This window comes from Pygoscelis adeliae, unplaced genomic scaffold, assembly GCF_000699105.1.
Source record: "Pygoscelis adeliae isolate BGI_AS28 unplaced genomic scaffold, ASM69910v1 Scaffold256, whole genome shotgun sequence".
In the NCBI taxonomy this organism is placed as follows: Eukaryota; Metazoa; Chordata; class Aves; order Sphenisciformes; family Spheniscidae; genus Pygoscelis; species Pygoscelis adeliae.
The window spans coordinates 539,196-561,972 of NW_008824996.1; the positions used below are offsets into that span (position 1 = coordinate 539,196).

General features: G+C 37.7%; 1 protein-coding gene across 1 annotated transcript in view; it reads left to right on the plus strand.

Moving 5' to 3' along the window:
* Positions 1 to 22,777, plus strand: part of NEK7 (NIMA-related kinase 7) — a 63,135-nt gene that overhangs the window by 18,201 nt on the left and 22,157 nt on the right. Inside the window, exons 5-6 of the mRNA XM_009326164.1 lie at positions 14,666 to 14,774; positions 17,097 to 17,204. Of these exons, the coding sequence (XP_009324439.1) occupies positions 14,666 to 14,774; positions 17,097 to 17,204 (217 nt within the window). The remainder of the gene's footprint in view (positions 1 to 14,665; positions 14,775 to 17,096; positions 17,205 to 22,777) is intronic.

A 22,777-nucleotide genomic window follows, 5' to 3' on the forward strand; every position in this document is an offset into this window, starting at 1 on the left:
TTCCTGATTTTTGGCACAACTGTGTTTTGTGTTCCAATATTCTATTCTCTGTAATAGTAGTGAAAGCAGAGAAGGGCTGGCGTCATAAGCAGAAGTAGCTTCTTCTAGATCTTGAACTTCAACTGCTAAACACTTTAGCAAACAAAATAAAGATTAAAATGGAAATAACTGCATTGTTTTATATGTCTAGTTAAATACTTCTTTATCTTGAGACTAACAAATATTCTGAAAATGTATTTCGTATTTGCTTGAAATCACATGCAGTGAACTTACTGGTATGTGGTGGTGCATTTTGGGTTAATTGCTTTCTTTTGTAGTTTTTAAATGCCTGTTCGTCAGCTAATCAGAAAAAATTTATCCAAGACCCGTTGTATAAACTTTGTATTCTGAAACTTAGGTGAACTTTTAACTAGCTTTTTTTAATCTTTGTTTGTCATTTGACAACTACTTCCCCTCTTTTCCTACCTCTTTTCCACTGGGTCTTGATTTTAGTGTGTCCCTTTGGTGTACTTTCTTGTGTGCACACCAATGTTATTGTTGTCAACACAGGGTAACTCTGGGAACAAATAATGCCAGTCAATTAGCATTTGCTCAGCAACAGCTAGGCACAGAACAGAGTTCTGCTGTTTTGCTTAGGACCTGCATGAATAGAGAATGTTAATTTCTTCATTAATGACTTTCATACTGATTTTTTTTTTTTTGGAGCTTTTGAAGAATATTCCCTTCTAGATTGATAATTGTAAGGTAGGACAGTCAAAATTTGGTTCTAAACAGGTTGACAGCGTTCTGTTAATATTTATATCCAAATCTGATATTTTTCTTCATCTTATGAATTATTAATTCTGTGGGCTTACATTTCATAAAACATAAAGGAAGGTTTGTCTTTTCTTTTGAATTTTCAGTTTTGACACAAGAGTTATTAATATGAGTAGTGTGTGACAGATTGCCTTATGGCATGTCTGGTCTTATGACCCATTGAAGCTTTTTCTTTTTCCTCTGCTTTTTTTTTCCTTTTTTTTTTCCGTTCTCATTTTTAAACCCAATGTGTGAATAATGGCTTCTTCAGTGCAGTTGGCCTCATTACACCTTGTCCAAGTCGGTGGGTATTTCTTACAGGCTCAATCCTGGAGGCACTTTGTGATTGTCCTCTTAACACAGGGATCATGTTTAATGTAGCAAACTTAGATTGCTGTTTGATGTTAATGACAGCCTATCAGGCTATTATTAAATATGTATGAGGTGTCACAATGCACTCCGTCTTCATGCTGCTGGTGGAGGAAATGATTTGGTAGTCTACTTGGATGGTATGGGTTTAAATGTGGGGCATATCAGTTATATAGCATCTTCTTAAAGAAGTATTCTAAAAATTGCCTGAAAAATACATGATATGTAATGGTATGGAAACTTCCTAGCAGAATGGCTGCCTGTCACATTACTAAGGTAAACAACAATGTTGTGTTATTAAAACAAACCAACCACGCTTCGGTTTCCAGTGTTCTTGCTAGAATGCTGTGTTCGAAGTTTGTTGGAAGCTGTTGAGGCACCCCCAGAAGAGTGTTTGGGTACCAGGCTTGTTGTGTGATTTGTAGAAAGGATCAAGCATGTTTTTGAAATTGTAAATGACCACAGCTTGAATGACACTGAAACCAATGTTAATGTGCGGGAAAACTACTTAACTAGTTTACTTGGGTATTTGTTATGACATTATTGACACATCAGAGAATTCTTGCAAAGCTGCTGTGTCTCACAGTGCACCTTAATGAATTCTTTAGTTCTTCCCTTAATGAACCACATCCTTGCTGCCCAGCTTTTATACCATCCCTCTTGTTACCTGTGAATAATACTCTCTTTGTCCCCATTGAGAGGACAACTGAGGAAAATCACTTGGTGCATTCATATGGATTCTAATAGAATTCATAGAATCTGCTGTATGTCTGGGGCGCGGGGGGGTGGGGTGGGGAAGCAGCTGTGCATTGGCATTTACAAATTGCATAATGAAATCAGGGGTATCTCATGTGTTTTCTCTGTCTCTCTGTGTGTTTATGTATGTACATACACAGATTTAATCCACTTTACCTTAATTTTTTTTTTTAATTACCTCTGTCACAGGGAGATGTTTCAGTACAGCCTCCGTTCTCAAAAAGTAGGAGGATCCAAAATTGAGGATTTCTTATCTTACAGCTTTTAATGGCCTGGTAGAATTCTTGGACGTGGCATGTCAGTAATACTGAGAGGCAAACATTATCAGTGAGGGGGAAATACTTGCATTTGACTCACAGTTGGTTTTGCACTAGAATATGTACCTCAATGCTGTGTAACCCCTGTGTAGGGATGGTGAAAGAAGGAAAAATTCTTGATTTTCTGTATCGGTGAATTAGGCTGCTGGATACTGTTACATCAAAGATTTTTACAAGTAAATAATTAGTAACTGTGGTGCTAGTTCCCGGTTGCTCATGGTCTGTTTGTCAGTGTCTGTGGCCTCTACTATGGAATGTGGTAATAATACATGGCTACCTTGTAATACCACCTCCTTTTGCAATACAAAAGTATGTTGTAAAGCAGGTGTGAGGCTTGATCCCTTTTCCTATTAATCATGGTTCTCTTCCACCACAGACAGTGACAGGGAGAAAATTGTTCTGTGGACTTTTTTGTTGGTCTGGGATTTTTAGTTTTGTGGTTTTTTTTTTTTAAACAGCAATTTATATATTGGATAAAGAAGAACCTACTAATTGCATTAATCAAGAAAATACATTATAATGATTCAGTAAAAAGAACTAGTTAGTAAAGTCTGTGCTGAAGACAGTTCCAATTCTCTTGTTTCAGTATCTTGCAGAATAATTAGCACATTATTTAAGATTAAATATGAAGTTATTAGGCTTGTAAGAAGGGATGTTATCAAGACACTAAATGTGTCTTTTTTTTTTAAAATCAGCAATAAACTTCTAGGTCTGTTTCATATCTGCAGGTATTTTTAGTTCTTCTGGCAAATAATCTTAGCACACCAAAAAAACCCACCAGACTTTAAACTGAATATGTCATACAGATCTTAAGGAAGTTAATCATGTTTTGGGAACAAGCATGAAAGCTTTAATCTAAAAAGTTGAAAATATGTTTGCAGCTTTCTCAAGATAGATGGAAAGTAATTTGAATTCTACAAAATGTCACCTAGGCACTTCACCCACTCTTCAGAGAACACTTTTTGTGTGGTTTTTTTTTAACTTTAAATTAAAAAAAAATAAACATACTATAATTAGCTAGGTAAAATAAGACAAATATTTTAAAACTTCTCATCAGTATGAAGTTCATATTAGTATCTCAGGTTTCTGTAGTCGGGAACAGTGAATTCTTTGTCCTTAAACATACTTGTTTTTTATAGGGCAGTCAAAATACAGTGGCAGTCATTTCTTTCCAAGCAGCTGATGCATACCTAAATTGCTCGTTGCAGTAGCTGGAGCTCTGTTTAAACTTGTTTGAAATATCATTGATTATCATTCTGATGTTTCACCAGTGGTGGATATTTTGGGCTTCGCTGTGTGAAATTGCATCAGGCAATTTCTCTTCTCCACATGGTCTGGGATGCAGACCCTCCCTCCTCTCCCCATGCCAAAATATATTAGCAATGAGGTTTTTTGGGACTTATTTGCAGTACTCCGGGGTTGACTAACTTGCCTGTGCTGCATTACAGGAAGCTTGCTGTTTTTAAGGGCTTAAAGAGTGGAAGCAATTTTAGCTTTGGTCATTGGCAGCTTTGCCAGCCCGGAGCGCTGCTCCTGCCTGTGTGAAGCAGCCACGACCCTGTTGTAGTATCCATGTGACTGCAGTCTGAGCGTGTTATAGTGTGAGGTGAGATGACAGCCGTCGGGGATTTATAGAGATGTTGTAATGGCGGTGGATTTGGAGGGAACACAGGGGCACGGGGTAGTTACTACAATCTGCCTTAAGTGTTCGGTGGTGTCTGTGAGGCTGGACAGCACTGAGTGGAGGGTTATTCACAGCATTCTGAACTTGGGTGGTGATCAGATGCAGGTCAAACTTCTGCGTGAGTTGCTTTTGTGGACTTAGCAGTGCATCTTGCCCCACTGATCTTGCAGTGTGGCAGAGAGTTGAGGGGGCACGTACTGCTACAGAAGCTAATTACTCTTTCTGTCTGCAAACTAGCTGCCCTGGATTGCTGGATGGCTAGTAGGCCATGATTAACCATTCTCACTGCAGTGAACCTGGTTATGTTGCTGAGAATGGAAACGTGTCACTTGTTTTTTCAAACTGTTTTCTGGTGGATTGCTGTCCTGGGAATGTGCTAGAGATAGAGATGGTTTTTCAGACAGTGGGGTTATCTGATGAATGTTGATAGCACACGTTAGCTATAGTTTGACTGTTTAGTTGCAAGAGTGATAATTTTCTTTTGCTGTGATAATTGGAAGATTTTTGGGAGTATGAAGTTAGGGAAGCACCTGTGTAAGGAAGTGGTGCAGTGTCAGAATTTAGCAGGTCAGGTGTTTACCCCTTCCCAGGGCATGACCCAGTGTTTTGGGAAACCCTCAGCTATTAACTGGCTATATTGTTTGGCTATGTCTTCATCATAAAAAACATGGATTTACAACTTCAGCAGTTGTAGGAGATACGCTTGGAAGGCTGGTGGGACAATGATGATGTCTCCAATGTAGTTTGAATGGCAGTGTTGCGGCAGCTGTATTCTGCTGTGTGCACATGTGTGTAGCAGGACAGTAACTGTTTGCTGTTAGGGTTGGCAAAGATTTAGCTGTGTGAGAATGTGTTTTCAGTTTGTCAAAATATAACAATATCATACTAAAATGTTGCATGCCAGCTGCCTGCTTGATAGTGTATGTTTCCAAAAATGTTGTATGATTTAGTAGACAGCTAAGGAAAAATATATTATTCTGCTGAGATGTATGTTTGTTTGTTCTTTAATCTATTTATTTATTTTAAAATCTAGCAACCATTGTATCTGAAATATTGTAAGCCCCTTGTGCCTTGAAACAGAGACTTAAAACTTGGAAAGGGGATTTTTCTTACAATAATGGCTGTGAAAATTCACCTAAGCTTAAATTCTTCTAACGCAAGAGTTCATATGTGCTTAACAGAAATTGCTGGAGCATAGCAGCCAAAGTGGAGAATTTCTGTACATGTAGAGCTGCGTGAACCTCTTGCATCTCTTAGTGCCGACAGCATTGCGTACTGCTTGAGTGACTATGAATGCTTCAACCTATAGTATGGGTGACTGAAATGGCTTTGCCAGAAATAGCTTTTTCCAGATGCTTTGGATGGGCTGAAGCTTTCCTATCTCTCAGAGGGTATTTATTCTTTCTAACACAGGGAAGGGAGTAATCTGAGATGAATGTGGAGAAGACAAAGAAAGGACTAGGCAGACAGAAGAGTAAGCTGGTTCAAGCAGCTTAAGTGATCCTTAAGAGGGGAGAGAGAGGGTCTGACTGGGAATAGGGAAGACAAGTGGGCTGGGACTAGCTGGTGAGCAGTTTTTGAGAGAAGGTGGACTGGGAAGTTATGACACAAGGCAGTAGAGACTGAGGAGTATAAGTGAATAACAGTAATGGATTTGGGAAACTATGAAATGGGAGTCCCAATACTGGACATGAGCACAGTGAGATTAGAGGAGAGCTAGTGTGTTGCCAGAGAACAGGACAGACTGGGCAAGGATCCTAGAGACAGACAAACTGGCTGCCAGGAGGGAGAGAACCTGGATAGGAGAACTCAGACTGTCTGGGAACAGGATGCGATTGTGTAAATGGAGAAAATGGGATGAAGTGACAGAAATAGGGAGGGGACGGGTCTGGGATGGGGTCAGAGAAGAGGCAGGTTGCATGGGAATTACAGATCAAATACCGGGGAACACAAAGAAGAACCTGTCCTGTAGCGGACTGCCACACAGAATGTGGAATGGGACTCAGGGTTCAGGAGCGTTGCTGTTCTGCTGCTGTTGGCAAATGTAAATGAAGTCTGCTGGCAGTACCCATCTGTTACCTGCTGTTACTCTGTTGTGCAAGTTACTTGGCCAGCTGCAATAGTAGCTGTGGCTGTAAAAGTGCCAACTCTGGTAAGCTGTGCATAGCAATATAATAGAGAGCCTGCATTTCTGTAGTTATTTTTATGCTTTTTTGAATCTAGGGAATTGCTTATGACCTGAGGAAGCAACACTGAATCTGCAGAATCAAGCATTCAAAAGCTAGAAAATCCTACAACTGAATATCTTGCACTCCAGCAAATTACAGGTTTATTTCTTCTTTGAAGAACCACTGCTCTATTCAGTGTTAGGGGTGCAGCTACTCTGGGTAGGAGTCATGGTGGTGCAGTACATGCACCACCATTTGTTGCACCTGTGCTGCCGCCTTTGCTGCGGTGGTCGTTTTCAAGGCAGGGAATTTAAGAAAGACAAAGGTTTCATGGTTAATACAACTGAATGCTCTTCCAAAGACCATCCTTTCTTAGTGTCTCTGGTACTGTTCCTAAGGGATACTGTATAAACCATTTCAACCACTATTTTTTGGTGGGAATTGTAATTGCTTATTCTGTATTTCTGATAATCAAGGTAAAACTCTGGGGTTTGATTTGTAGAAGTATTGAGCGTTCACAGATTTATCTGTTCTGAGTGGAAACTGTGCGTTGAAGATGAACTGTTTCATAAAGCTAAGTATGTTGAAAAGGAGGTGCTTAAATTGGTGCCAGAATTAATTAACACTTTTGATCTTAATTCTTTGCCCCCATTCTAATCTGTAAAATGGGGATATTACTACCTCACCATTTCTAAGGCCATGTGTGGAGATAAACTTCACAAAGTTTATTTTATTAATTTGATGTTCTAATGATGCATATCAGGAAACTGTACCCCTCCCATTATATTCATTAAATATAATGAAACTTATATTTAATAATAGGCTTTCAATAGTGCACAATAAATAAAGCCTAGAGACATTTTCAAACTGCTCATTAGCTGAGTGTCATGAATGAATGAGAAAAAGGTCTTTTGACATAAAGAAAGAAAACAGAACTGAAAACTGTGCACATGCACACTCTGAAGGGGGAGAAATTATGGTGGCTTTAATTCTGAGATTTTTCTTATACATATATTTACATCCATATACTTGACATCATGATTGTGGAAAAAGTATTTTTAAAGTAGTCTTTTGTGCATGTTTGTGTATTTTCTGTTCATGATACTGATTTATCATGGTCTATAAATGCAAATTTTAAAATGTGGAATCTGGTTCTCTTGGGTTTCAGTAGTATCTGTCTCCTGTGCTTTTCTTTTTTTTCCTGTGACTGCTAGGTTTAATTTAAAGAACAAAAAACCCCACTACCCGTGCCCCACCCCCCCAATGCCAAACCTCCTGACCTGTAGTCTTTTTGTTTAGCATATGGTTATGTTTTATAATATAGAACACTTTGGCACCTTCCTGAAGCTATGTAATTGATAAGTGTTAAAAGCCTCAAAATATTTTTTCTCAATTTTTTTTTCACATTCTGTATCACCTTTACTCCTTTTTTGTGTATTCATTTTTGAAAAGACTTTAAAAAGATAGTGTAGCTTGAAGAAACATGTAATACGTTAGGATACTGTAACACAGTATGTGCTAATTACAGATCAAAGCTAAATTATTTTTATGTGCCTTTTCCTAAAGGAGAAACCTGGGGCTTTGAACTAGTCAGGCTAATTTTTGCCACTAATCTTTTTCAAAGCTACTAAAAATCTTTGTCTTAAATTCCAACCTCCCCCCCCAAATTAAAAAATAGTGTCATCCTTATTCAACTTTGTATATATATGCTAGCTATGTAGCAGGTAAAAAAGGGGGGCTGGGTGTTCTCAAGGGAAACAGCTACTCTGCGGATGGAGCCGTGAAGTCCTAAAAGAAAAAGCAAAGGCATAGAGCCCTGCCAAGGTAGGAGAGCTAGTTCTGGTAAGCTCTTGCTCCCCGTACATGCGTGTACTGGGGTGTCTGTCAGGTGCTTGACTGTCATCTTTGCTCTCAACTGCAGGTAACCGGAATGAGAGTAGCGGCAGCAGTTTACCATCTGCAAATTACGTATAGGTGCTGGCGGAAGGAGAGCTGACTGGTGCTGCAGTTTATAACTGGCGGGGTAATTGAGCTGGGTAGTTGCCAGGCAGCCTTGTTAGTCTTTCTGTGAATTGGCCATTGTCTGCGTCTGCCACTGGAACAATAAGAATAAGCGGGCAGATTTTCTGCTAAAATAATTAGACTATCAACGCTGTTTTGTCTTGTGGACAGTCCCCTTCACAGACATCACACCTGAAGCTATTGTGTAAGCCGCCGGGCTGTACGCTGTACTCGCAGGGAGAGTAATGGTGTCAGGCAGCTATGAAAAGTTAACTTGATGTTAAACTTCACTTAACTATTACACAAGCTGTTCAAATAGCTCTAACGGGCAGAAATGCTTGGGGTATTTCATCTCCATCTTTGCCCACTGGTGCTAGAATTGTCTGGCTCCATGAACCTTTAAAGAGCCGGGAGAATTCAAAGATTTTATTAAACAATAGTTTTAGGTGCTTTTCTTGTTTGAAATGCCCTGAAAACAATACTTGGAGATTATTTCTAGTTTTTCACACAGTTGTGTTTGAAAAATGTTGCAGTGTCAGTGTTTATGCTATATGAATAACTTGCTGAGAATGAAGAGAGAAGATTTTGAATTTCTCTGCCGTATTTGTAGTAAAAAGAAAAAAAAGTTAAGATGGTAGCCTCTGTATTTACTGTGTCATGCTATTGCTTTTTATTAGGAAGCAGAGTTAATGATTCAAGCACGAGTTTCACCTCTTCATGCTGTACCAGTTTTCCCAAGGGGATTTATTGGAGAGAGGTGCCTGTAAACAAATACTGTTGAATTTAAACATGTGGCTATGTGTTTTAAGAAGACCTGCTCAGCAGTAACAGGAGAGACAATGAAAATGATGCAGTATTAGAAATTTTATTTTAATGGCTCTGCAAGTAGATCTGCTTTCAGTAGGTGATCTTTATCTCTGACCACCGTATGTTCTTGCTCTTTTGCATGAGCAAAAACATTAGGTGGAACAGAGTGACTGTAGATGGAGTATGCAATAAGGAAAAATGAAATGAATCCTTGCAAAGGCAGTTGGATAAAAATATTGACATACATAAGGAGACTTTTTTCAGAGCTTTCTAAGGGATCTGAGTTTAATCAGGAGCCTTAAGTCTGATTAATAGATTATTAGCATGAAAGAATATATACTAAAAATGGAAAATGCGACAGTTTTGACTTGTGTTTTTCTTACAAGGCTTTCCATTTCTTGTGAGTAGATGTCTTTATTTTGATTGTGTGTGAAAGAAGATTGTGCTTCAGAAGATGTTTCTATCTCAGTTCTGTGCTGTGCATATGGTGGGTTTTTCCGTTTAATTTTTTGTTAGGAAAGACCATAGTTTCATTCTACTAATTTGGCCTTCTGATGCTAGTAGGTACTTCTATTAGTACAATTATTTTGTCTATTAGTTTTTGTACTGTGTCTTAGTCGTTCGTGGCTATTGATTAAATAAAGTAAGTTACTTGCTGTATACTAAGATCACTAATAGAGGAAGATTGATTTTTTTTTGTTTGTTTTAAATGCATTTTTTTGTGGATTCTGGAAGTGAAAAAAACAAGTATGGCATCTTCAGTAATTGGAGATGTAAACAACTGTCAAGAAAAGTTAGAAAAAGAACCAGGTAAATATTTTTATTTATTGTTATTATTAGTCACTTTATTGGCCAAGTACTTGTTACTTTCTGTATGTTCAGTTCGTAGATGCCAAATAGTTTGGGGTTCTTTTGTATTTGTTCTATTTTTACAACTAAGAGACAGCTGCTACTCTTGAAATGTAGGGAATGATCACCTTGTGGATGAATGAATCGAGAGGTGGTGGAAAGTTCTATTTTTGTTCTACACAGAAAGCAAGGAAAAATGGCAGAAAACTTACCATGGTCTAAAGAGATGGGCAGCTGAATTTATGAATGAACAGAGCCAGACAAAACTCCTGGGACACTGGTTTCCTACTAGAATTATATAGCCTTTTAAATAGAAAGTAAGACTTATGTAGAAACTTCATTTCAATATACATGAGTCTTTGATCTTTACTCCGAAATGTAGAGATGTTGAGGTCCATCTTCACTGGTGTCTTTTTGACCCTGCATGCCCTTGCCAGTTCTGGTTTGTTTCTGTTGTATTCACAGAGTGAGAACTCTTGCTCACACTTCCATAATTTCCTATTACAGCTGCCTGACCTCCTCTTTCCTCTCTCTGTTCTTTCTGCTAGTCCATATTAAAAAAGACTCCCAAAGAAACACAGGCAGAAGCGGCCAAGAACTTTGTCACGTGCTACTTGGAAGTTCCTTGTAATAATCCTTTCTGTGTCATTTTCCTCTTGATGAAGTTCAGATTTCTTCCCACAAGTATCCGGTTTTTGAATCACTGTGTTATAATAAGTCTATGCAATAAAATAAAAAAAGCAAAAAACAACCACCTCTTCATATTTTTGTAAGCCAGAAGTGAAGTCATGAGAACAGACAGATGCAATCAAGATCCTCATCAAGATGTGAAAGAAAGGAAAAGGAATCTATTTAAAGCAAGGAAATGATCATTCTCATTTTACTTTTCCCTCAAATCCTCTCTTTCAGAAGGCAACTCTAGCCTAGAGCATGCACAGTGAAAAATCCAGGTATATGTTTTTGTGAGCTCATTTGACAGTTTCACAGACTTTTTTGTTAAATAATGACTGTGCAAAATTGTTTAGATGATAAGTTTATCATCTTTCTGCAAGAGATGTTCATAAACCTCTTGCTTTCTATAGTCCAGTTTGCTGCTTAAACACTCATTGGTTTTTTATCTTTATTTATTCCTATTTTTTTTTCTTATTCAGTGAGGTCTAAACCAGACTAAATCGTACCTTAAAATTCTCTGCGACACTAGCGTCGGAACTGAATGCTAAATGTTTTCCAAGCATAGTTACTGAGATGTAGGCAGTCATATCTGAAAGCTCCAACTGTACTGAAATCACCCATGCTCACTGGTCTTTACTCATCTGCAGGAAATCCTTAGTTTTCTTATAAAAGCCAAGCATAGTCAAGCATATTTCCTTTAAGAGTATTCTCTGAACTGTGCTTGTTAAGCCTAGAGAAGACCATTTACTAATTGCTGTCACTCTTGCTTTTGGAATTTGACCTTTAAAGCATCATCTTTAGAAACTCAGTATAATATAATTCCATGCTTTTATATTGACTTTAAACTTTTTTCCCTGTCTACCTTTTACTTAATTTTTTTTGTATGCCTCCAAGAAACTGAATGGCATATGCTGTTTAGGTGCAGGGCATCTATATTTAACTTTACTAGGATGGAAACATTTGGAGAATATTTAATTTTTCTTTTAGCAATTCATTAGAGAAAACCAGGAGAGTTCTGTTTTCCCATAACGCAACTGCTCAGTCATTCTGTAAAAACGGATGAAAAGACGAACTGGTGATATAACCTGCCTACCTTAAAGCTCTTTAAGGCATTTGAATAGCCAATTGATGACCACAAAAATTTCCAGTTGCATTAAATGACTGAATTGCAGTTTTATCTGTACTGACGTTGTGAAAACTCTTCAAAGTAGTTTTTTTGCGATTCCATTCTCAAAGACAGAGGTGGAAATGTCATAGGATATGGCTTTTGAAACAAATAATTCTTGCTGGGAGACAGTCTGCTGCCTGAGCATGCGTGGTATTCTCTGTTTAGCTGATAAAACACTAGCTTGCAACACTGCCCAAATTTTTAATGCACATGTACAAGCAGTTCCCTTTTTGCCTAGTTTCAACTATGTTGAGACTGATCTTTCCCCTCAAACAGGATTACGTTTTTTTTTAATGTCACACCCTAGAAGGTCAGTGGTCTGAGGGACATCAGGACTGTCCTTTGAGCCTCAGACAGGTGGAAGGAGCAGAATAGTAAACTCTTGAAGGTGAGAGTACTTTAGAAAGCTTTATGTCAGGCTATATTCCTTTGAGGTCAAATTTGGGCACGTAATAGCAACTTGTATACAGTGGGAGATAACTGTATTAAGTTAACTTGATTACGTGGACCTTAGGATGCTTGAAACATTACAGCACTAGGCTGTGAATTAGTTTCAGTATTAACTGTTTGTGGTGCTACTACGCTCTGCTGCAATAGAGGTTAAAAATCATTCTTTTGGCATCATGTCTTCTGCATTTTGGCTTCCCTGTAGGAAGGGGGCAAACCCCACAACAATTAGAACTGCATTTTGTGTTGTGGACTATTTTAAAATGGAGGAGAGAGAAAAGGATCCTGCTTTGAATACAGTTAATATGTGCTATATGAATTTAATTATGCTGTTCGGCATGAAATAGGTTTGACCATGTTTTCCATCAACTTATATTTCTTGTTAGAAGGTGAGGTTTTAAACAGGAGTGGGATTCCTTTTCCTTATTGACTTTTCTCAGAATTAACACTGCCTGCTGGACTGTTTCCTAGAAACATATAACTTGTTTCAATAGCTAGTTTTGCAAAATCAATCTTTTTTGGTAGTGGAGGCTTTTCATCGCTATTTTGGCTATTGGTGGATGACAGCCTAAGAAAACATTGAGAATATGTATTTTGATGGAAGAAGATAGTGTAATTAATTACACTACAGAAAATAATGTTCAGTGAGTTTATTTTAAAGATACTGGATTATTTTTAAAACTATACAAGTGAAAATGGTGCCTATTTCTTTGTTTAGTTTAAACATTGTTAGTAAATCCAGCAGCTCTCTTTTGCATCCTCTTTAGATGGATAAATTCTACAGGGTTAATAATATTATTGATGCTTTCAGGAAGAGAAGTTATTATTATAAGGCAAAATTATTAATACCTTCAGTAGAATGAGACTGTCTTAAACTGTTGTGTTACTGCATGCTTGCACTGTAAGAACTGAAGCCGATTTTGTAGTGTACAGTCAGCTACAGTGTTATAGATGGCAAATGAATAAAATGTTAAAAGAATACTTGTACATAAATACTTTGAAAGTGCACTGATGCACTTTAAGGACATTGGAATGGAAACTGTAATGGAAAATCTTCCCGTTTCAGACATTTTGTGAATGGTGTTTCATCACTGCTTGTGCTTAGATTTTTAGTTTAAAAAAACCCGATAATTCAGAATGTTTAAATAAAGTACCTAGTTATAATTATGATAATTCCAGAATGCATTTTAAATCAAGGAACTATGCTTTCATGTGCACATACTTACATGTATTGTGTATTTGTTTTTAAATGAAAAGAAACCTGGTCTCCATCTTCCTGTTGACATCAAACAATCCTCTGATATGCAAATCCAGCTATGGGGAGAACAGATACACAGGGTTTGTTTGGATTCAGTCCAAGACTGAGAGAAAATTATATTTAAAGAAGTAATTTGTATGCTTTGCCTCATTTAAATGAAAATGCATTTTGAAATAATCCCTATAACTAAAAACATTTTGGTGAAATGTTATGATCCTTTGTATGACTGATGCATTTTGCTATAGCTAGTTTAAAAACATCTTTCTCATACTCCTGCACGTCTCTAATGTGTAGATGCAGCTGTCAACTTCTCAGTGGCACATTTTAACATAGTATATGAAAATATTTTTTTTTTCCAGAGTAATAAATGTTTGGTTTATGAACTTTCTTAGGGTGTGCATGACTGTGAAGTGTGCATGTACACACAATTAAAATACATCCAAGTACTTTGCTTTCCATCTAAAATTTTGCTAGTATTAATGTTGTTCATATATTTTCTTCATGTGTTTAAAATCTGTCAAAATATGAATTCTTTAAGAAGAGAGACTAAAAGAGCAACAATTTTTCAGTCGTCTTACCTTCAGCTGCAAAATTTATAATGATCAAACTTTCACGTTGTAGCATTGGCTGAATTCCAGGTTTTCAGTATGTGTTTTTGGAGGACTGTGTTATTCCAGTCCCTGAATATATTTGAAGGAGGTGTGTGTAGCAGAGCACAATTATGTTTCATGTAAGCTTTAACAGGCCATTGAACCGTTACCAGTGATCAGTAATGGTTGTTCATACAGGATGGAAAATACTTGAACAGGAGTTAGACCACTATGAAATTTTCAGAAATCACAGTCCCCTTTTATCTATCGCAGAAGTTTCTAAGACTGATCTGATCGACTCTTCTTACATGATCTTTCTTTGTGATTGTGTGTCACTACTATTTTTTTCTTCTATTTAGGAAAACGAGGATATGGAAATCGATGTTGGTGTAAGGAAGCATAATCGTTTGGGACGTTCTGTGGCACATACCTTTATATCTGACCTTTATTTGTTCCATGGCCACTTACTCTATGCTAGACTATTCTGACCACATTAATCCTGCACTGAGGACTGCTAAATACCATGTAAATCCTTTTTTGGGATAGCAGTTTTATTTCATTAATGTCACTTGTGGCTCTGTGTTGACTGACTTAAACACACATTGATGATACATGCATTAATATTTAAGGGAAAAGCTTTCTGTGTCACATTTTGTTAAACCTTTCTCATTAGGTTGTGAGCCTCTTGTGTTTGGTTTTTAAATAAAGGATTTTCTATCTTTTTTCAGTCATTTTATGCAAGTTTTAAGTTTTAATATTCAGTCTCCATCCTTTTTTCTTTAAGCATTTTAAGAAACAGAAGAGGTTGATTCCTGAAAGAACAGTTTGGAAGTACTTTGTTCAGCTTTGCAGTGCCTTGGAACACATGCATTCTCGTCGTGTTATGCATAGAGGTAATATAGGATCAAAGATGATTTGCCTTTACTAAACCTTTTACTATGTGAAAACTAAGCTGGTTCCATGCGAATGACACCAAATAATGTCATAATGGAATCAATTTTGACAGCTGACACAATGTATGTTTCTGTAATGTTTTGTAAGTAATGGAAAAGCGTGACAGAAGTTTGTCCTTGTACGTTTGTTGTGGTAGGCATTTGTTTGCAGCAGTGGCTTGTGATACCAAGTTTTCAAAATAAGTGATAGTTCTGTAAGTGATGGAGGCCCTGCCACTGCTACCTCTTTGCTTGCTCAATTCGTTTAGCTGGCTCTTATTTTCTGTCCTGTTCTTATTCTTCTATATTTGCCCATTGTCTCTCCCAAGTATTGTTACCTGCGTTCTTGCACAGCTATCCATCCATTCTTTTCACCTCTTGCACCTTTTTTTCTTACAAAAGTATTTGCCTCCTGCCATGCCTCCTGGTGATGTATAGGCCCTTCTCTTACTCCCTGATCTACTGGATTATGTGCAGCCATGAGCATTTTCTCCCCTTCTCTGCTCCTCTCCACTATTTCCAATCTCTGTGTCAAGTACTGTGTCCCAACAGCCCCTGTAGTTGCCAGCTATCCCTGGCAGGTACTAAATCTCTTTTACCCATTTTAAACCTCTGTACTGCTGTCTCCTCCGTATGTTGTCTTCATTTTACCTTGTAAGTCTGAGTCAAAGAAAACAGATCTTATAACGTAGCTGCTTCTCAGATGTACGATATTTTTTTTTTTTTTTTTTGCCTTGGAAGTCCCTCTGGCTATGAGTTGCAAGTTGTATATGGGCTGTCTCTCTGGATTCAGGTGAAATTACATGTCTTAGATTGGTGGCTTCCTTGTGCTGGGATGCAAATAGCTGCCTGAAAGCAAAAGTCCCTCGATCTCTGAGCTTTGTCGTTTGCAGCTAGAAATGTTGCACCCTTCAGCAGATCAACTTAGATGCCTCTGCAAATGGCTTTCTCATGTGATTCTTCTTTTTTTTTTTTTCCTTTACACATTTGTACAGATATCTGCAAGTGCAAATTATACAAAGAGAAGGACATAAAACTACAGATGCTTTCCATAGGTTATAGGTATCTTCCTTTAATGCTTTTATGACTGAACTAGTCTATTTCAGTATATTTTAGCTCAAAACCAAAACGAGTTTAAATTCCTTAGACTGAAATACTACCTTCAAAGCTTCTGGAAAACCTATGGCAAATCTAACAATTCCATGGCTACTCACCAAAACCAATGACAATTAAAGTTACTTTTAAATTGAGCTGATATCCGTGTTGGATTGCTACACAAAGGGTGATCCAAACTCCTGACAACTAGGTCAGATAGCAGCATAACATAGCAGCTTCTGTCTTCCTTTATAAAGCTTATAAGGTTTTGTAACTTCTTGTTGGAAACCTGAAAATGCTGGTGTTTGAAGGGTTATTAACCATTCCTTTTACTCTACCCATATCTTATGCAAACTGTAATCCCCTCTTACCAAAGTTAAGTGATTTTCTTTAAGTTTTGAGCCACAGTGCGTTGCTCTTGAGCTGAGTAAGAGCTAAACACGTTTGCCAAACAAATACCAGGTCAGTTTATTTAGAAGACTAACAGGATAGGTACCTTGTTAAAAATCGTAAAATAAAAATCTTTGCTGTTGTCTCTAAAGGATTGGATTAAAACTTAAACTGAATATTACTTGTGAAAAATAACTGTCTGGGGTATACATCATTATTTTTCTTTGTTTCTACTTGATCAGCCCAATTCCATTGACGAGTTCAAATAACCATTCTCCTGAGTAAAACTGGCTTCTTTTTTTAATGCCTGCTATTAAAGAGAATCAGTTACCTATTTCAAATAAATAACATCATGCCACTGTGGGTAATCTGATCAGCAAAAGTGATGAAAAATTGTCTTACAGTTCTTGAAAACAGTTTTGGTCTGTTACTTAAGACATAATGAGAGGTTTTCTAGTTCTAATGGAGTCCTTATATATAGCTTATATAAAGTAGTAATGAACTCCCTGGATATGCTTCTTTGGGTGTGGGTTTTTTTTGTTTTGGTTTTTTGTTTGCTTTTTTTTTAAAATACTTTCCATGGCTCTTAATTTTTTGCTTGAGCGATGTTTGTACTATTAAAATAGTTAATTTGACATTCTGAATCCCAGACTCGCTCTTTCTGAACAGCACAGTCAAATTTTGTTAATATTAGCTGTAAATAAAAGCCTCTTTTGGTCTGTTATTAATAGAGCAGTAGCTTGTCTTGTCTACCTCATTGTGACTTTTAAATTTCTTAATTTTTTTTCCCCCCCTCAGATATAAAGCCAGCTAATGTGTTCATTACAGCTACAGGGGTAGTAAAGCTTGGAGACCTTGGACTTGGTCGATTTTTCAGCTCCAAAACCACAGCTGCACATTCTTTAGGTAAGTTTTCTCTGAGGTACAGGTTTTGGGGAGGTGGATTTTTTTACATAGTGGAAATACTGTGTCCACTCATGAGGAGGAAGAAAAGGGTTAGGTCCAGCTAAAGCTTTTCTTAATAATAAAAAAAAATGGTCAGCACCATGGAGACATACAGAAAAGCTGTAACACTGAGGTGTCACTTTCAGCAGTACAGATCGTTGGTTCCCCCCCGCCTTTGTTTGAATCATTTAATGTACATTCCGGGCTCAAAACAAGTCTTCATGACAGCAGTGTTTTCTGGAAATGCTAGGAAAAAATAAGATCAATAATACGGATGCATTTTTTAAAATTTATTTGAACTTTAATCATAGTTGGAAAGAATCTAGTAATTCTGTGTGCCTGTATGGGTAGCATTGACAATGTGTTGGTTATATGCTTTGAAAGGTCTAATAGAGAAGTTTCCCTGTGTTAAGGTGGAGTCTCTCAATATAAGCTAAGTAAGTTAACGAGAGATCAGAATTAGGCTTTACGAACCACAAAAACTTTAAAAACAAACAAAAAAAAAAACCCAAAAAAACAAACAAAAAAATCCCAGAAAATTTATTTATATAAGAATAGAAAAAAACTTTCTGAAATGCCCAATTTATTCTTTGCTAGCACATAAAAAATAACATTGTATTATCTTTTCCAAACAAAATTTTCATATAATTTGCATCTTTTGGGTAGCATGTGGAGACTAGGATGATTAAGAAGCCTTTAAAGAAGAAAAAGTAAAAATTTGGCAGATGTTTTAAGTCTAAATATAGGGAATGGACTAATGACAGAATCTAAGAGGATCTCTCTAAAAGAGAAAAGCTTTGTAAATAGAGTAGCATCTGCTTTAAAGAGAAATGTAGGAATTAGTGTTTGTAGAATGGTTATGTAGGTTTTTTTAGTTAAGAAAAAAATTCTTTTCTCCTGCTGGTGTGGCTATGTTTAGTGGTTGCTGAATGCAAGCCTGTTTACTGTCTGCGAAGGGCGTGAAATGAACTTTTAAACCCCTCAAGAGCAGGGCCATTGATGGCAGCATCCAGAATTGTCTCCTGTTCCTTCCAAAGCGTATTGAGGCAGGCAGAGCACCTTGCTGGTACTTGAATACAGATAGGTAAAATCAATTCAACTGCTACTCAGTGAGAATTTTTAACAAATGATGGTGACAAGTCTGTAATTAGACATTTGGATATTTTTATATGTTTGACAAGAGTGCATGGTAAGGAAGATAATATCTAAGAAAGCCAAGAATGGTTAAGTAATACTTACAATCCCTGTCTTAGGGCCATGGGAGGACACAAAAAGAATTGTGTTTGCTCAGATGCTGATGTTTCTAATTAGACTATGGAATATCAGACTTCTTGGATTAAAATATGCCATATTTATCCTCACCTCTTTAACTTTATTCAGATAGTCCCAGTTATCAGTACAGTGTGGAAAAAGAGAGAGGATTGATGTTCAGCATGTTTGTACCACATTTGAGGTGTGGGTGATACTTGTGTAAACAGCCAAAAAAACCCTATTTTAGAAAGGACATTTTTGATATAATCCTTACTTCCCTGTCTTCCAGAAAACCTTTGGGCTTTCACTCTTTTGTGTCACTCTTTTGTGCCCTCCTCTTTTTATCAAGTTTGGTGCATACTGATACTGGTATAGTCAAAACCATGAGTAACTGCCGAGTTCTTGATAGGACTGAGGTGAAACTCTGATACAGACGTGCAATCTTGCATTAATAAAAAAGAGAGAAAAAGAGACAGAGGCGAAACAGTGAGGCCAGACTGGAAACGTGCTTGGGTTCCATGTCGAAGTTCAGATACAACCCTAAAGATCTGACGCTAGTTCATGGCACAGTGCATTATATAAAGTGCTGCTGTTCACGCTGCCATCGTAGCCCAGCGGCCGTCTCTGGCAGCACTGTGGAGATCTTATTTGTCATAGTTGGGTCCTGCTACTGCCTGCGAATGGAAGAAGGATGTAAATGAGCAGTGTGAAGAGGGAGCTGCTCCTGGACTGTAGTTGCAGGAAGCTGAGAATCCTAATCTGTGGGCAGGAGCACGTGGAGAAGGCAAAAGTCAGTTGTGAGGGTGGGAGAGCTAGACTTGTGTTCTAAGGCAGAAGTCAGGAAGTTAAAGAGGAACAAACTGCTTCAACCCTGGGTTATTTTGGTTCGTTGCAGGGGAATGGTGGCAAAGGGACCGAAGACTGAGCTAGAGTTAAAACCAGCGTAAAACCCTCAAGCCCTTTAAAGCTCACCTCTTACAAATACAAGAGCCATCCAGAGAGCAGGGGTAGGGGGATGGAAGCTTTGTTTCTGATGTTGGGTGCTGTGTCTTGGTAGAGGATCTGTTATTTTTTATTTTCTTTTTTCCCCGTCTCCTCTTCTCCCATTTCCCTCCTAATTATGACCTAATGTCAGAATTCAGCCTAGAAAAAAGGTTGTGTTCAGCTGTTAACTTAGGCTACAGTGGAGACAGTGACACTCTGATTTATCGTGTCACTAGCAGAGACCACTTTTTAACATTAATTTCTCGTGCAGTTTCTGATGCTGGTTTTCCTCAAATTTCTTTCAAAGTTGTATCTTTTTATGATTCCATAAACCTTTGGTGCACAAAACCCAGTGAATTACAAACATATTATGTGTAGCAATTTATACTTGTTTACAGGCTTTATAAAAATTTCAGTAGATTTCAGAGATAAAGAAATGTACTAAAATTTTCATTAGCTACAGCTTCTAACTGCTAATTATGAATAATACTGATTTAATTAGAATACTTGCTGGTGGTCCATTTAAAACAAATGAAAATACTGCACTGGAGAGGGTTTGTTAATGTTCTTAACTCTTTCTATGCAGCCTTATCAAAACAGTAGAATTTTCTGTTGTGGCATGTATATACCTTTTTGAAAATAGAAAATCTTCCTTCCAAAAGCACAAAGGAAATGGTGGCATTTGGTATTGTTGATTCCATACAAACCTGACAAAATTTCTTGGTTTCAGAAAACTTTCTATTAGAAAGGGGAAGATGATCCAAGAAAGGCTTCTTAGTCATTTCCCTATGACTGTGTGTGTTAGGGTGGTTTTGTTGTTGTTTTTTTAATGGCTGAATGCCAGGCCTTATGCTTTTTGATGAAATGGCAATTCTGAGGCCAGCTCATGGAAATGTGCATTTTTTTATCTTTGTTAGCCATTCAGTGGATTTAAGGATAGTCCATATTGTAGTATTTCAATTACAAAAAAAAAAAAAATCAGTTCTCCATTGTGGTTGTGCTAGAGGGCTGCATAGTATGCTGTCCAGGCAGACGCTGCTGCCATGATGTGAATACCTTCTTGCAGGGCAAAGGGACAGATCTGCAATCTTCTTAAAATGCTTGAAAGCAAAGGATCATCTGTACTGAATTCTGGTTTCTTCTGCAGTTTGACAACTTCTGTCGTTTCCATCGTACTCCTGTCCCCAGTATAGAGCTATGTTACAGGGATTTGACTGTAAACTCATGCAGGTTGTGGGGAATAAAATACCTTGTAAAAATGCGTGCAGATACTCTCCTTTCCTCTTAGATATGGATCTCTAACCCAGCAGAGGGTGTCAGAGCCAGTGCTGAGGTGGTGGTATGCAGCACCGCTGTGCTGTGAATAGAATAAGCTCCACTTTCATACTCTCAACCAAACTGCTCTGAGGGTTATCACCCTCCGTGTACAGGAAGGCTGGCAGGGAAATCTGCAGCTGATGCATCGCAGTCCTCAAAGAAGCTGTATTAAAACAGCTCCTATTTTATGTACAAAAACCTGAGATCTCTTATGGTAGTTTGAAAGCTGAAGATAAATTATTGTGTTGTTACAATGCTGCATTATAAAATAACCCAAGGTATTTATAGATTGATTTCTGCAGTTAGACTATTTGCATAATGTAGGCTAGGTTGCAGAATTACTTTGGATAAGTGCAGTATTCTAGGTCCCGTATCTGTGGTTGAAGATGAGCCTGTGACTTAGACATCTCCTACACCTATATTAAAATAAGTAAGTAAAAAAAAAAAAAAGGTTATGGAGAATTTGTCACGTCAGTGGTTGGTTACCCTCACTGTTCCATAACTGCAGCTTATTTGTAACTTAGTTTGTTTATCTTCAGTGTCAACCATTCGTCTTGTTAAGCACTTGCATGTTGTGTTGAACTCTGTATTATAAAATTCCTGTGATGTCATGGACATTAAGTCATTCATAAACCATATCTTTTGGTTACTTAAATAAATCTGGCCTTTTTTTTTAACTGAGGTCTAGTTTTGGAATTCTTTGAACATCAGAAGAGTTACTAAAGTGATTTTAGCCCCCTTCCTGAACTTGGATAGTTATGTATTTTAATGCGTGGAATGTCAATTATATGGCCTTTTTTAAACCTAGTTTATTAAACACCTCCTGAATCAGCCATTACATTGTTTTGTATAAGTAGTATTAACATTTACCAGGCAGATTTTTCTCCCAGCTTAAAAATGCTTCATAGTACTTAGAGCTAGTTACTGTATTTCACTCAACTCCTCGATGCATTGTTGGTTTTCAAGTGAACACGCTCTCCTCTTTAATTCAGCTGCAGTGTGAGTTATGTATTTATGCAGGCAATAAGATGGGCTGTTTATATCATAACTCCCTTCTTCATAATAGTTTCTTTGCCTCTGATCCTTCAGACCCAGCTTCCTGCCCCCTGATAATCACCATTTCCACTATGTCCGTTGCCTCTCCCAATAGCAGAAAGCTTGCTTAAAGAAACAACAGTTTCTGGATCTGCAGCATCTTTAAAGGGAGGGAGCTCCCGAGCAGCAGCAGATTCTGAGGAAGCAGTTTATTTGACCCAGGCCATTTTCAAGGAGATTACCGTTCAGACCTGCAGGTTATCCGAGATGTGCAAATGCAGTGAATAGAGTGCTAAAGTTACAGGTTTTGTTCTTAAAAACATAGGCACCTTAACATGTTACTTTTTTGTCTTGTATTATCCCACTTCCGTGTCTTCAGATGAGTAAAGTAAGCCGCATGTCTCTTACAGTATTGTGGTGCTGTGTTTCACTTAACAGAAAGGAAAAAAAAAAAAAAGACCCAGGAAGGAAACGTAACGTATAATCGCATCTGGTCGTCGCATGCCAGCGGTACAGCTATGTACCGAGATTGCTCACACGTTTAAAGAATCGTTGCAGTGCCTTCAGTAGTTCCTGAATGTCAGAATAATGAACCTTGTGTGCCATGTTCTGTTAAAAACAGTTTACAAGTAGTAATGATGTCTAGATCTTCAGGTTGTTTTTGTGATTCAATGACTAACATAACTGTGATTTCAGTTCCTTTCACTTGGTCATCGGGGGCTTCAGGTTGTATTGCAGTTAAGGTGTTACACTAGGCTAAACGCTGTAAAATGATAGCGTTTGTTCTTCCTTTTCACTATCATCAATCTTTCACAGTCATATCAGACCCCTAATGTATCAGCAGGCTTCCCAGAGCTACTGGTTAAAATTACCTTTGCTTTTGGTAAACTATGAACCTTCAAACCTCTGTGTTTTCAGCTGCCCCCTGTGGATTCTGTGAAGCCTCT